This window comes from Chlorocebus sabaeus, chromosome 11, assembly GCF_047675955.1.
Source record: "Chlorocebus sabaeus isolate Y175 chromosome 11, mChlSab1.0.hap1, whole genome shotgun sequence".
Taxonomy (NCBI): domain Eukaryota; kingdom Metazoa; phylum Chordata; class Mammalia; order Primates; family Cercopithecidae; genus Chlorocebus; species Chlorocebus sabaeus.
The window spans coordinates 9,233,816-9,248,032 of NC_132914.1; the positions used below are offsets into that span (position 1 = coordinate 9,233,816).

Here is a 14,217-nt window from a genome sequence, read left to right on the forward strand (position 1 = left end):
AAGCAAGTCAATCAGAGTAAGCCAATCTAACAATCTAATCTAACATGGAACATCGGGCCAGGTTAATGAAGGGCTTCTTAAACTACTTTTAGCTCATGACAAGCCTTACAGTGGCCTGATGGCACAAAGCAGCATTAAAAGCTTGACTAGCAGAAACCAAGGCAGTGGCGCTGAGAAGCAATGACCTCCAGTAACGGGCCAAATCCAATCCAGACTGCCAAAACAGCCGGTGTGGCTTTGCCTCTGAATTTGGCTGTTAAACTCCATTGTTCCATAAAATCAGACAGCTTGTCTAAAATGGTAGGTAATGTCCTATCCAAGGAAAAAATTTGTTCCTTAGGAAAATCCAGAAGTAGGCCTAAAATAATCAAAGCCTACCTGGGAAAGACACAGCCCCTAAATTCAAACTATCTCTTTGGTTTAGCAATGGCCTACAGTCTCTCGCTCTGCAGGGGCTGTTCCAGATGTGTACAGAGGGTTAGGATCTGCTATGTTTGCTTTCTTTTAAATCTTCATCCAGTCTCATTCCTAGGTAGTGGATAAGTCTGTTAGTTTCAAAATACAGTTCACATCTTAACTCAATTAGCTTCCTTTTTGGTTTTATTAGGGGACAGCACCTTGATATTTTTGTCAGTAGGGACAAGTGTCCATTTTCAATGGCTTCATCAAAATTCCGTCATCTTACATAATTTTCTACATGTGGTGCTGCTGGGCATGGATCTTTTATAACTTCCCACTTCCTTTTTGGTGACCTTGATATATTCCATAACTCTCTACAGAGGTAGACGTCACTTGGGGATATGACTGCAAGAGATTAGAGAGGGTTAGAGATGAGTTTTAAGGTTCTTCATGAAAGAACTAATGTTTTCCATTCTCTCATTTAACTTGCATGCTCACAGCCCACCCACATACTCATTCCTGAATGACTGAATAAGACTTTCATACGGTCAGAAGACACCAAGCTTGTTCTGATGCTGGGAGCCTTGCTTAGGTGCTATTTGCTGCTTTGGGAGATAGTGGCTTCAGACTGACCAAGTTGTAATGGAGAGAGTAAGGTGTGGTTGGGACCTACAGCAAAACCTGGTGCAAAAGGTGACTCTCAGCTGGGCGTGGTGGCTCGCGCCTGTAATCCCAGCACTTTGGGAGGCTAAGGTGGGTGGATCACCTGAGGTCAGGAGTTCGAGACCAGCCTGACCAACATGGCGAAATCCCATCTCTACTAAAAATACAAAAATTAGCTGGGCATGGTGGCTGGTGCCTGTAATCCCAGCTACAAGGGAGGGTGAGGCAGGAGAATCGCTTGAACCCAGGAGGCGGAGGTTTCGGTGAGCCAAGATCGCGCCACTGCACTCTGGCCTTGGTAACAAGAGCGGAACTCCGTCTCAAAAAAAAAGGCAATGACTCTCAAACTTCAGTGTGCAGCAGTCATATGAGCTTGTTAAAAATTAGACACCTACGCTGAGATTCTGAGTCAGCTAAATCTGGGCGATGGCCTAGACATCTGCATTTGTAATTAGCACAGCCCACACCTTACACTCCACGTAGGCAGTCTTCCACCTTCAGCTTTCAGAAACACATAGAACGGTGACAATGCACTTAGCTTTGGAGGAGAAAATCACACACATACACACACACACACACACACACACCCCTCCAACGCAGCAGGCACACTGCCCCAGCGTAACATTCACCCTTGAACAGCAACTCCTGCTCACTAAAGACCTGAGTAAACATATACGGGTCTGACCATATGTGAACATTCGTCACGAACAGCTTTCCCCACTTAGTTCTTTGGTTCAGCGTCCACATATCATCTATTCTAATACACACAAAATAAAGACAACATTGCTGAACTCAGTGGATTTTTAAGGTAAGCAATTATTTTATTTCCTTGGCCTGATGGCATTGACTTCATCATACAAGAACTTGCAGCTGACAGAACTGACACACAGATTTCCCCCAAGAGGAAGGACCCTTTTCATTAGCAGAGATGAATTGAAATGTCATGTCTGAGTGCAATTCCTGCTCCCCAGTCCCACCCCACAAAACCCCAAAAGTGAAAATAAATCAATAAAATCCCCATGATTTACTAAAAGTCATCCCTCCAAACCTTTCTAACTAGCAGCTGCAGTGGATGATAACCAAGGAGGGAAGCAGCTGGCCATCACATAGCATTTCTGTGCGTGTGAGCCTGAAGGGACAGCAGCATGGGAGCAAGAATCCTGAATGAGAGGTGTATATAATTGCCTTACTTCATACTTGCTCCCTCCCTACATAAGACATCTCTGTCCTGATACCTGGAAGATACTAGAGGAGATGCTGAGAGTGGTTTTAGTCTACAACTGGAAATGCCTGAGACTTAAATTCCAAGGTAGGGGTGAGATAAGGGGCACCAGAGAGAAAGAACAGGTCGGACAGAGATGCTCAACACTCTTGTCAATTCCAGTTTAATGCTATTTAATAAGAAAACGATCTTCTTCATCATAACCACCTTTATGTCTAACCCCTATTTTCCAAAGGTAAGAGATCGCTGTCTAAATTTCTGGGTTGTGGTCTACTGCCACCCCTGGGGTGGTACTGCAATGTTTGAGTGAGACTGCAACTGGGATGGGAGAAAAGAAGTGTGAGACAGGAAAGAACAGGGGCCACAATGCATCCATTACAGTGGGTCTCTTTTGGTCCCCAGGTATGGTCCACTACCACAAGTCCCCTTTCCCTACCTGTCTTGTGCAAATGTCAAAAATAGAATCTCTGCCCAGAGAGAAGGGAGCACAGGGAGTTGCTGCTGGACTACCATCATCTCTGGCCCCAACTTGTCCACCTCCTGACCATTCTATGAAACTGCACAAAAATTAAATCTCAGGAATGCTGTGAAATTACATCATCTGTATTCCTCTACCAAAGCCAATCCAACAGCTCTGTCCTGACATGCTTTCTCCCTGGGCCGAGGAAGCAGCAAAAAATATCAATTGAGCATGTGAAAATATGATGACGGTGTGTGCAGTGTAATGTTTCTAGATGTCTTCACCTTCTGTCTCCTCGCGGTGGGAGTCACCCTCTTTCCCCAAGTCGCACGCACACCCCTCCCCTACCCCCAAGTCCAGGTGCTCCCATCTGCTGGGCTTCCAACCACTCATTTCCCATAGACACTCTCATCACTGTAGGCCACATACAGAAAATAGTCTTCCTCATGATTGTCCTAGGGGAAGAGATAAGACAACAGTTTAGAAAACATATTCATTCATTAGCTCTAAGATGCTAAGCCTCACACAACCTTGTAAAGCAGGTATGGAAGGTATCGTTCGTCCCCATTTAAAAGAAGAGCAAAGAATGAGGAGAAGTGGTTGGAATTACACTTTGAGCTCTGAGTTCACAAACAAAAATCCTTCATTGAAAACATATTACATGTAGGTATCAGGGATATGAAGATGACTGGGGCACAGTACTCACTCTTAAAGAGCTCAGTCCTAGCAAGCGGAACACAGATACCACAGATGGGATATATAAGGGGCAGATACTAACAGGGAATATATGCTATGCAATAAAAGTTAGATTCAAGATTATTATAAATTTATGTAATCCATTAATAGGGCACAATGAGAAGGAGCGTCTTATGCAAAATACTGCAAAAAATAATAGTTACAATCCTAGGTTATATTTTTAGTAATAACAAAGTCCTTTATTATAGTTTCTCCAGATTCTGACACTTCCAATTAAACCAAATCACATAAAAATTATTCCTCCTCAGTTTATCTGTTAAGACAAATGAATCCATTTACAGACTTTGCCTTTTTATATTTCATTTGATCTGATTCATTGTGCCCAGATAATGTGGAATCTGTTTCGCAGTTTTAGTTTTGTTCTAAGAAGAAGTTTCCCCCTGTTTAGATCAATGTGGTTGTCTTAAGTCAAAACTTCAGAGTTCACAGAGGAAGTTGACTGTAGCAGAGGCTGGCCTCAGAGTTAGAAGTTGGCTTTCCTATTATGTGCTTTCTCAATCTGTTGCTAAATGGGAGTAAAATAATGAACTGGATTCTGAATGCATTACAAATTACAGGCTACCAACAAGAAGAGCAGGAACTACGATGGGCTGATGCTTTGGAACTTTTGCTATCAGGAATCACTTTCTGCTGTTTCAATAAACAATCCCGCATTAAACACTATAGTCAGACAAGACTGAGAAGAGATTTCAAAAGGATTAAATCTAATAGAGTGCCTAATCCCTGAAAAACAAGTGGTATCTAATCTCTCAGAGCCTTACAGTGCCATGTGTAAGAGGATCCGGATAAATAACACCTTCTGCCCCACTTCTCAGTTGTGTTATCAACATATACTAGAACAAGGGCTAGAGGATGCCAGACTGCACTGGACGGCATCCAGTATTGTGCGGCTAGAACCATTACCTCATACAGTTGGCCCATGGTAGCACTGGTGGGAGGGATAGTGTTGTTGACAAAGAAGAATAAGGCGTCCTCAGGTCTCAGGTGGATTCTCTTCCGGATTAAGAAGTAGAACTGGCCAACTGGACGATGGAAGAAAAAGGCAGACAAGAAAGGAAGAAAACAAGGAATTAGTAGAATGGTAAGTCCTGGAAAAAAATTCAATTGCATTTTTTCCCCTTAAGAGTCAGTACCAGCTTTATATACCAACTGAGAAGAGCCAAATACTATCCTGGAGCTTTCAAAATAAAAAGGGAAACTCAGGAGCCCGCACAGTCCCTGACATGCCATAGTGGACTTTATCCCTCCTTTCCCCTCTTACTCAATCTCAGACCTCATGTTAGCATATCCACTCAAAGCCTGAGGACTATGCTGAAGGAATACCATGTGCATCCAGACCAAAACATTCCCATCATTGTCTAAACCCAACTTGAAACACTTTCCATCCCCAGACCCACCCTAAGAAAAACTTGGCAATGAAAGGGGTCCACTGGACTCTGGTCATCTTAGCACAGCCACTCAACTCAGTGTTGGGGCATTAAATAAGGTTCAATGCTTTGCCTTTACCTGAGAATACTGAAAATTTTCTAGATGACTGATATTCAAACCTGTTAACTCTGAAGCAAATCAACAAAACCTTTCCAGTGTCTCCTGGATGCAGTGTGTATTCCATTAAGGATCAAGATGAAGACTGAATATATGTCTTATAATCCCAAACAAAATCTACAAAACTTATTAAAAAAAAATGTAGCTTAAGAAGATGTAATCAGGAAACTCTAAAGAATAATCCTTTCAAGAAACCAGACTGGTTTTCTTTTTGGAACAAGTTGACATCACAATTAACAAAGCTGAATTTTGTTTTTTTTGTTTTTTTGAGACGGAGTGTCACTGTGTCACCCAGGATGGAGTGCAATGGCACAATATCAGCTCACTGCAACCTCTGCCTCCAAGGTTCAAGCAATTCTCCAGCCTCAGCCTCCTGAGTAGCTGAGATTACAGGCGCCCGTCACCACATCCAGCTAATATCTGTATTTTTAATGAAGACAGGGTTTCACCATGTTGGCCAGTCTGATCTCAAACTCTTGACCTCAGGTGATCTGCCCACTTCTGCCTCCCAAAGTGTTGGGATTACAGGCGTGAGCCCCATGTCCGGCCACAAAGCTAAATTTAATTTTTTGAGACAGGGTCTCACTCTGTCACTGAGACTGGAGTGCAGTGGCACGATCTCAGCTCATAGCAACCTCTGCCTCCCAGGCTCAAGTGATTCTCCTGCCTCAGCCTCCCAAGCAGCTGGGATTACAGGCGCCCGCCACCAGGTCTGGCTAATTTTTTTGTATTTTTAGTAGGGATGGGTTTTCACCATGTTGGCCAGGCTGCTCTTGAACTCCTGACCTCAAATGATCCACGGGCCTTGGCCTCCCAAAGGGCTGGGATTACAGGGGTGAGCCACCATACCCAGCCAAAGCTGAATTTTAAAATTGGTTTAGGCCCAGCACGGTGGCTCACGCCTGTAATCCCAGCACTTTGGGAGGCCAAGGCAGGTGGATCACCTGAGGTCAGCAGTTCAAGACCAGCCTGGCCAACATGGTGAAACCCTGTCTCTACTAAAAATACCAAAAAAATCAGCCAGGCGTGGTGGCAGGTGCCTGCAATCCCAGCTACTTGGCAGGCTGAGGCAGGAGAATCGCTTGAACCCAGGAGATGGAGGGTGCAGTGAACTGAGATCACACCACTGCACTCCAGCCAGGGCTACAAGAGCGAAACTCCATCTCAAAAAAATAATAATAATAAATTAATTAATTAAATAAAATAAAAATAAAAGGGGTTTAAATAATGGGCTTCTGATCCTTTCTTTCAATGTCTTATGCTTTGCTGTGTCAAAATCCAACAAGACATGGTGATGGGAAAGAACTACTGAGTCTTTTTTTTTTTTTTTGAGATAGAGTCTCACTCTGTCACCCAGGATGGAGTGCAGTGGCGCGATCTCAGCTCACTGCAAGCTCCACCTCCTGGGTTCACACCATTCTCCTGCCTCAGCCTCCCAAGTAGCTGGGACTACAAGGCACCCACCACTACGCCCAGTTTATTTTTTGTATTTTTTTAGGAGAGACGGATTTCCCCGTGTTAGCTAGGATGGTCTCGATCTCCTGACCTCATGATCCGCCCGCCTCAGCCTCCCAAAGTGCTGGGATTACAGGCGTGAGCCACTGTGCCCAGCCTGAGTCATTTTTTAATCAGATAACTCTGGGGCATCCCGCTAACTTCTTTCAAGTATGCACTGCCTCTCAATCTCACAATCTCATGCATGTAATAAGGATCTGGAGAGCTCTGTCAGGGGAGGAAGGGTCAGGGGAGGCAAAGAGCATTACCGGTAAGGTCAGAGGGCACTAGGTACTTCCTCTTGTCCAGATCAGGCACCCTGGCTTTTGGAGCCTTCTCTACAATCACCTGGAAGGAGAGGAGGAGAGTAGGAATGAAAACTACAGAAGGCAATCTAGTATTTTTCCTTCCACACCCTAGAGTTCCCTAGTTACTACTGGAAATGAATCTGTCCAGGACACCTGTTTCATTTCTTATCCCCTCACCCCTGATAAAATTATATGAAAAAAAATGGGCTTCCTTAGTGAGGTTATAGCTGCATTACTAAAATAAAAATAAACCAGAGATTTATTGGTTTACATGATGAAAAGTAAAAAGAACTTTGATTTTAAGTAATTACAGGTTATCTGTAAGATCTACTATAGGACACATACCTACTGGTATTTATTTATTTATTATTTATCTTTGAGATGAAGTCTCGCTGTCGCCAAGGCTGGAGTACAGTGGCTCCATCTCAGCTCACTGCAACCTCCACCTCCCGGGTTCAAGCAATTCTCCTGCCTCAGCCTCCTGAGTAACTGGGATTACAGGCACACGCCACCACACCTGGCTAACTATTTGTATTTTTAATAGAGATGTGGTTTCACCATGTTGGGCAGGCTGGTCTTGAACTCCTGACTTCAAGTCATCTGCCAGCCTTGGCCTCCCAAAGTGCGGGGATTACAGATGTGAGCCACCGTGCCTGGCCACCTTCTGGTATTTAATTAGAGTATCAAGAAAACTGGGTTTTCTCATACGATCCTGATCACCTATAAGTTATTATTTCTTATAAATACGATTTATTAAAGGTATCAATAATGTGGTTTGAATCTTATACTTCGTCAAAATTTCCAAGAACTGTAAAGATTGTTCAAACACTATTAAATGGAAAAGAAACGGTGTTAAAACAAGTCTGACAATGACATCCTATAATACGATGTCAGTACAACAAGCCATTAATAGATATTGATTATGTTAGGACTTTAAGGGACTTTCAATGTCCACATTATATACTTCTATAATATTTCAAGTTGTATAAAGATCACGTATTTTTGTACTAGATCTACAAAAATATAAAAGTTTTTTTATACACTAAAACTTCCCAAACAGAAAATATCTATCGTAAAATCACGAGCTTTAGGCTTTAGATTGTTAGGCTTTGAAGGGATTTCTGTCTACATTATATTGAACTACATATATATAGTTCAAGTTGTATAAAAATCATGTATTTCTGTACTAGATATACACAAATTTAAAAGAGTTTTTTTATACACTAAAACTTACCAAACAGAAAATATCTATTGTAAAATCATGAGCTTTAGACTTTTAGTTTAGAAAATATAATCACTGCCGGGCACAACGATTCACGCCTGCAATCCCAGCACTTTGGGAGGCCGAGGCAGGCGGATCACCTGAGGTCAGGAGTTCGAGACCAGCCTGACCAACAGGGAGAAACCCTGTCTCTACTAAAAATACAAAATTAGCAGGGTGTGGTGGCACATGCCTGTAATCCCGGCTACTCAGGAGGCTGAGGCAGGAGAATCGCATGAACCTGGGAGGCAGAGGTTGCGGTGAGCCAAGATCGGGCCACTACACTCCAGCCTGAGCAACAACAGCAAAACTTGGTTTCAAAAAAAAAAAAAAAAGAAAATATAGTCATTTTAGTTAGAAGATATGGGAAATGCAGAAAAAAAGTGAACTTGCAGAAAAAAAAACACTGTACAAGTACTTCTAGTGGTTGTGTGATCTTCAACAGGTCACGTAACCTCTCTCTCAGCTTCAGCATTCCAGTAACTTTTTTTGAGGTCGAGAGTCACAGTTGTCCCCCAGGCTGGAGTGCAGTGCAACCTCCACCTCCCGGGTTCAAGCGATTCTCCTGCCTCAGCCTCGGGAGTAGCAGGGATTACAGGCACATACTACCATGCCCAGCTAATTTTTGTATTTTTTAGTAGTGATGGGGTTTCACCATGATGCCAGGCTGGTTTCGAGCTCCTGACCTCAAGTGCTCCACCTGCCTCAGCCTCCCTAAGTGCAGGGATTACAGGTGCCAGCCACCATGCCCGGCCTGAAAACTTTCTAACACATCTTTAACAAAGTCATGCTATTAATATGATGTGAATGTGAGTAATAAATAAAAGTTTACATGAAAATGCTTCATAAATTATAAAGAATTATCTAACATAATTAACTTGGGGGGGGGAGTTTGAACATTTTAAATTAAAAGGAACAGATTAAAATTAGTTTAAAAAAAAAACAAAAAACTTATGTCTTGTAGAAAAAATCCTGAACCAGGAAGACCAGAGGGACATGATCACATTTTAAATTTAAAAATAAAAACTGAAATAGGGTAATGTAAGCCAGGAATTAAAAGGAAAAGGCAGAAAGAGGCTAGCACTGTGCCCCAAAGGAACTCTGAGACCTAGCAATAAGAGATAAAAACCACAAAGGAAGACAGAAAAAGAAAGTGATAAAGCAGAGTGCAATACCTGGAGGGAAGGCAGGGGTTTGGAGAGGAAGAAAAGGGGGAGGGGTAATTATTAAAGGATTGGTTTCCCAGAACCAAGGTTACATTTCCAGGAATCCCAACTCTACTCCTCACTATGGTAGACCCTGGGCTAGATGCTTTCTTTGCCTCTTTGGGTCTCAGTTTTCCTCATTTGTAAAATGTGACTAATACTCAGTAGGGCTATGAATTTTTAAAATAGACAATCTGTTTCTAGCAGTCTTTTTGATATGTTGTGTCTTTGAAGACCATTTCAAGATCCCACCAACCCCTCCTCTCTGAAGGCACAAGCGCCCCTCTTCTTTTCAACTGTTAGCTCTGAAGAAATACTGGTGGAACTAAACTGAATATTGGTTATGCGAGCAGTCAGGATACGCCACTGCTTTAGTAACACCAATGGTCACGCTGGAATGGGCTTTAGGAACCACTCCTATAACCCTCTTTTCTGTAAACAAGGCACTCTATCTAGCACAGCAAGATGAAAAGTTCTGCCCAAGGATGCAGTGAATTCCCAGAACTAGAACCAAATCAAGGAACCTGCGTCATAACTAGAAAGAAGGTCACAGACTGAGCACCTTGGGAGCAGCTCACCACTGGTTAAAACATAACCCTATGGAAGCGGAAATCTGAATGACAGTCTTAATGGCTTAAAAATTATCACAGGAGTAAAACATTTAACACCAAACTATGAGCATGAAAAGAATAGAATGCACTGAAATATTCAGAATGAATACACATAAGTATTTATCTATTTCCAATACTTAACAGTGTGAAGTCCACAGCACGTCATTAATTCTGGTTAATACAATTATATTAGAAACTGAGAAACAGTATGACATGGAGGTTAAGGTCTCCGAGAGCTCCACAGTCCGTCAGACAGGGTTAGAATTCCGGTTCAACCACAGATCAGCAATGTGAAACCTTTAGGAAGTTACCGCATTTCTTTGTGCTTTGAATACTTCGTCTGTAGAACGGGGATTATAATCGCGTAAAGATTAAGCGAATGATTACAGACTGAGTACTTATACTGCTAGTGTAAACTATTAGTAAAATTTGACTGTATTTTTAAAATATCATTGCTCGAAAGATTGGTATCACCAGAACTGGGCAAAATTTTCAGGTATCCAAGGTCCAGAAACCAGCAAAGTATTTTGTAAAGGATCCTTTACCAAGTAAGGGATTAGCTCACCCCTCTATAAGCTGAAAACCCTTTGGTAATTCCTGGGGAATGGAAGAGCCCTAATGACTTTTGTTTTTTTAAGGAAAGGGAGTACAAGGGGTTTCTACTGCTGGGCTAAGGCCCTGCTGGCTTCTGGTAGCTATAAAACCACGAACGTTAGGTAAGGATTAGAGAAGAAACCCAGAGTGGCTGCGAGTCAAGAAAAGACATCAGATAACAGCAATTATTTTACCATGATGTGACACGTAATACTGATGTTCCTACCTGAAGATAAAGAGCAAAATTTTAAAAATCTCCGCTCCTCCATTTCCAAAATCCAACAGCTGCTGGTCCCTTTACCACTTAAAAGTCATATTCTGCCCTCCAATTCGGCTGCGCAGCCCACATTAGAGAAATACCAGGCAAGGGACGGGGGAGGGGGTAATGGGGAAAACGCCCGGATGCTGAAAGATACCTAATATTTCTTCTCTGTGCCTACTCACTACCTGCGCTAGTTTTAACTACTTAAGCCGGTGTCCAAAACACAGAAAAAACGTCTCAGTCCTGCCTTATCGCGTGCAGGTGCCAGGTGATCAGAAATCAATACCGGGGGAGGCTGGCTGTCCCCACACATTTCCTGGAGCCTAGAAAGATGAGGCAAGAGGGCTGTTGCGCAGAGAACGTGACCTTGTTTTCCAGGCCCGAACTGTCTTGTGCTCCCCTACCCCCCTGTAATGCAAGAAAAGAACCGAATAGCTTCTGAACCTTTCCCTCCCAAGCCCAATGATATGACAGCCAAAGTCAACTTCATTAAAGGAGAACCAGCCAAGGCAGAAATCCACCGGGTTTGCGCAAACCTCACCGCACAGCACAATGTCCCTGCGTTCTTAAAGGCAGCCAATCCATAGCCCTGATCTAACCACTCTCGCACACAGGGGCGCTATTTTGCGCACCTCAACCCACACAGGGTCTCAGTATTGCTGAGACTGTGTGGGTTGCTGAGTCACTGAAGACGGCAGCTCGGCCCCAAAAACGCCGTCAGCCCTGAAGTGGGGTTCGGGCCCCAGGCATATGTGGTTTTACAAGCTCCGCAGTCTGGACGTCCATTGGCTCGGGCACTGAAGGGCGTTCAGGATTAACTAATTATCGGCACCTCCCTTCCCCAGAGCCGCCTGGACGCCCCAGGGAAGCCATCTCCACTCCCAGCCCCCGCCCCCGCGGGCCCTTCCCCTCCCATCCCCCCGCTCCTCTACACTCACTGGGACCCTGTCCGGATATTTCTTCCGGATCTTTTCTCCTTCCTTTTTCCGATACTCAAAGGGATGGTCCTCCTTGTACTGGAACTTCATGATGCACCGCAGGGCTTCCGAGATTCCCCGCGCGGGGCCTGCCTCCTTCGCCGCTGGCCCTGTCCCGCTCCCTCCGCCGACGTCAAGGTGTGCTCAAATAGCTACAGAAACGTCCGCTCCCGGGCAACAGCGCTGGGCCGAGCTTGCAGAGGGGGTTCGGTGTGGGGGGATCTCAGGTGAGCCTGCCTGGAGATAGAGGAGAGCCAGGTGGAGAAATACCGGCGGCTTTTCGCTGGAGCTGGGAGCACAAAAACAGATGGGTGGCGCGTCGGGCTGTGACGTCACCCCGCGCGCCCCGCCCCGCCCCCCAGGCGCCAGGCGCCGAGGGCAGGGGGAGGCCGAGTGCTGTCTTAACTGCGTTTCCTTTCTGGCTAACATTTTTTTCAAAATCGATGTCATTGCAAACATCAAAACATTCTAGTTGTGTTTTATTTTGTGACTGTGAAAGATGGTTTTAAGACAAAAACAATTTTAAACATGTTTTATTCCCCCTCCACTGTTTTTCTTGGTTTGGCCCCAAAACAAATACAAAAGGCGAAAATCCAGCCTTTTCCTGCGGGTTGGGATCCAGCCTCAGGGGAAAAGAGGCCCAGGCCTCCTGGGATCCCTTTGGCCAATGCAGAGCTGTCCCGGGCTTGCACTGTGCCCTCTGCGCTTTCCGCTGCCCCTCCCGCGGCCCTCCTCCCGCGCTGGCGTCACAGTGTTTGGGCCGCGCCGCAGTTCGCTCCTGAACAGCAACATAAACAGAGCGTGACTCAGGAATCTGAAGAGAGGAGTCAGATGAAGGACACGGAGTGTAATCAAGGTCCAAAGGAGACGTGATGTCAGTCAGGACTACCGAGGGCTTCACGTACAATCAAATACAGAAATGATTCACTTTCTAGCCGGACGCGGTGGCTCACGCCTGTAATTCCAGCACTTTGGGAGGCCGAGGCAGGGGGAGGACCTGAAGTTAGGAGTTCGAGACCAGCCTGACCAACGTGGAGAAACCCTGTCTCTACTAAAAATACAAAATTAGCTGGGCGTGGTGGCCCATGCCTGTAATCCCAGCTACTCTGGAGGCTGAGGCAGGAGAATCGCTCTAACCCGGGAGGCGGAGGTTGCGGTGAGCCGAGATCGCGGCATCGCACTCCAGCCTGGACGACAAGAGCGAAACACCTTCTGCCATTAACTCAGAAAGGAGGCTTGTCTTCCGGAAAAGAGAGTATCAAGCAATTTAGGTGATGACCTCAATTGTTCCCCCACATCTTATTTGGTTCCAGTGGTTAGGTATCCCTCACGTGACTGGAAAGCGCTGCCTGGAATGCTAGTGGAACATTGGGCATTGCGGCAGGTGCCGCGAAGCCTCGTTCTGGCTTTCCCCACCTAGAGTCAAAGAACAAAGACCTTCCAACCAGTACGGTAGGCAGGCACACGGAGGACCGTGGAGATTGCAAAGAAAAAGAATAGTGAAAAGGGGCTGCGTTGCCCATACAAGCTGGGTGAGTTCTGAGAAATATTAGACAACAGCAGCCCCATGGTCTATCTTCTTCAGTCGGGGTCTCAGTGTCTCTACTTTTAAAAACACCCACAGGGGGACAGGCGCGATGGCTCATGTCTGTTCTCCCAGCACCTTGGGAGGCCCCGGCCGAGGATCGCTTGAGTTCAGGAGTTCAAGACCAGCTTGGGTAACATGCCAAAACCCTGTCTCTACAAAAAATACAAAAATTAACCAGGCATGGTGGTGCGCTCCTATAGTCTCAGCTACCGTGGAGGCTGAGGCAGGAGAATCGCTTGAACCCCGGAGGCAGTGGCTGCAGTGAGCTGAGCTCGCCCACTGCACTCCAGCCTGGGAGATAGAGCCAGACTCTGTCTCAAAAAGAGTAAGTAAATAAAAATAGGCCGGGCGCGTTGACTCAGTCTGTAATCCCAGCATTTTGGGAGGCCGAGGTGGATGGATCACGAGGTCAAGAGATAGAGACCATCCTGGCCAACATGGTGAAACCCCGTCTCTACTAATAATATAAAAAAAAAGAAAGAAAGAAAGAAAGAAAATTAGCTGAGCGTGGTGGCGCATACCTGTAGTCCCAGCTGCTCCGGAGGCTGAGGGAGGAGAATCGCTTGAACCCGGGAGGGAGAACCAGGGAGGATTTAGCTATATTTGCATCAAAACTAAAATGAGGCCAGGTGGGGTGGCTCACACCTGCAATCCCAGCACTTTGGGAGGCCGAGGTGGGTGGATCACGAGGTCAGGAGATCGACATTATCCTGGCTAACACAGTGAAACCCCGTCTCTACTAAAAAATACAAAAAAATTAGCCAGACGTGGTGGCGGGCGCCTGTAGTCCCAGCTACTGGGGAGGCTGAGGCAGGAGAATGGTGTGAACTCAGGAGGCGGAGCTTGCAGTGAGCCAAGATCGCGCCACTGCA

At 45.3% G+C, this 14,217-nt stretch overlaps 1 protein-coding gene across 1 annotated transcript; it reads right to left on the minus strand.

The window, feature by feature from the left end:
• Nucleotides 1–582: 582 nt before the first annotated feature.
• Nucleotides 583–12,105, minus strand: GABARAPL1 (GABA type A receptor associated protein like 1). Its single transcript, XM_007967610.3, has 5 exons — nucleotides 11,719–12,105; nucleotides 6,809–6,887; nucleotides 4,404–4,522; nucleotides 3,093–3,199; nucleotides 583–804 (listed from the first exon to the last, which is right to left on the minus strand). The coding sequence occupies exons 1-4, from the start codon at nucleotides 11,806–11,808 to the stop codon at nucleotides 3,134–3,136; spliced, it is 354 nt and encodes a 117-aa protein (XP_007965801.1). The 5' UTR covers nucleotides 11,809–12,105; the 3' UTR covers nucleotides 583–804; nucleotides 3,093–3,133.
• Nucleotides 12,106–14,217: the final 2,112 nt, after the last annotated feature.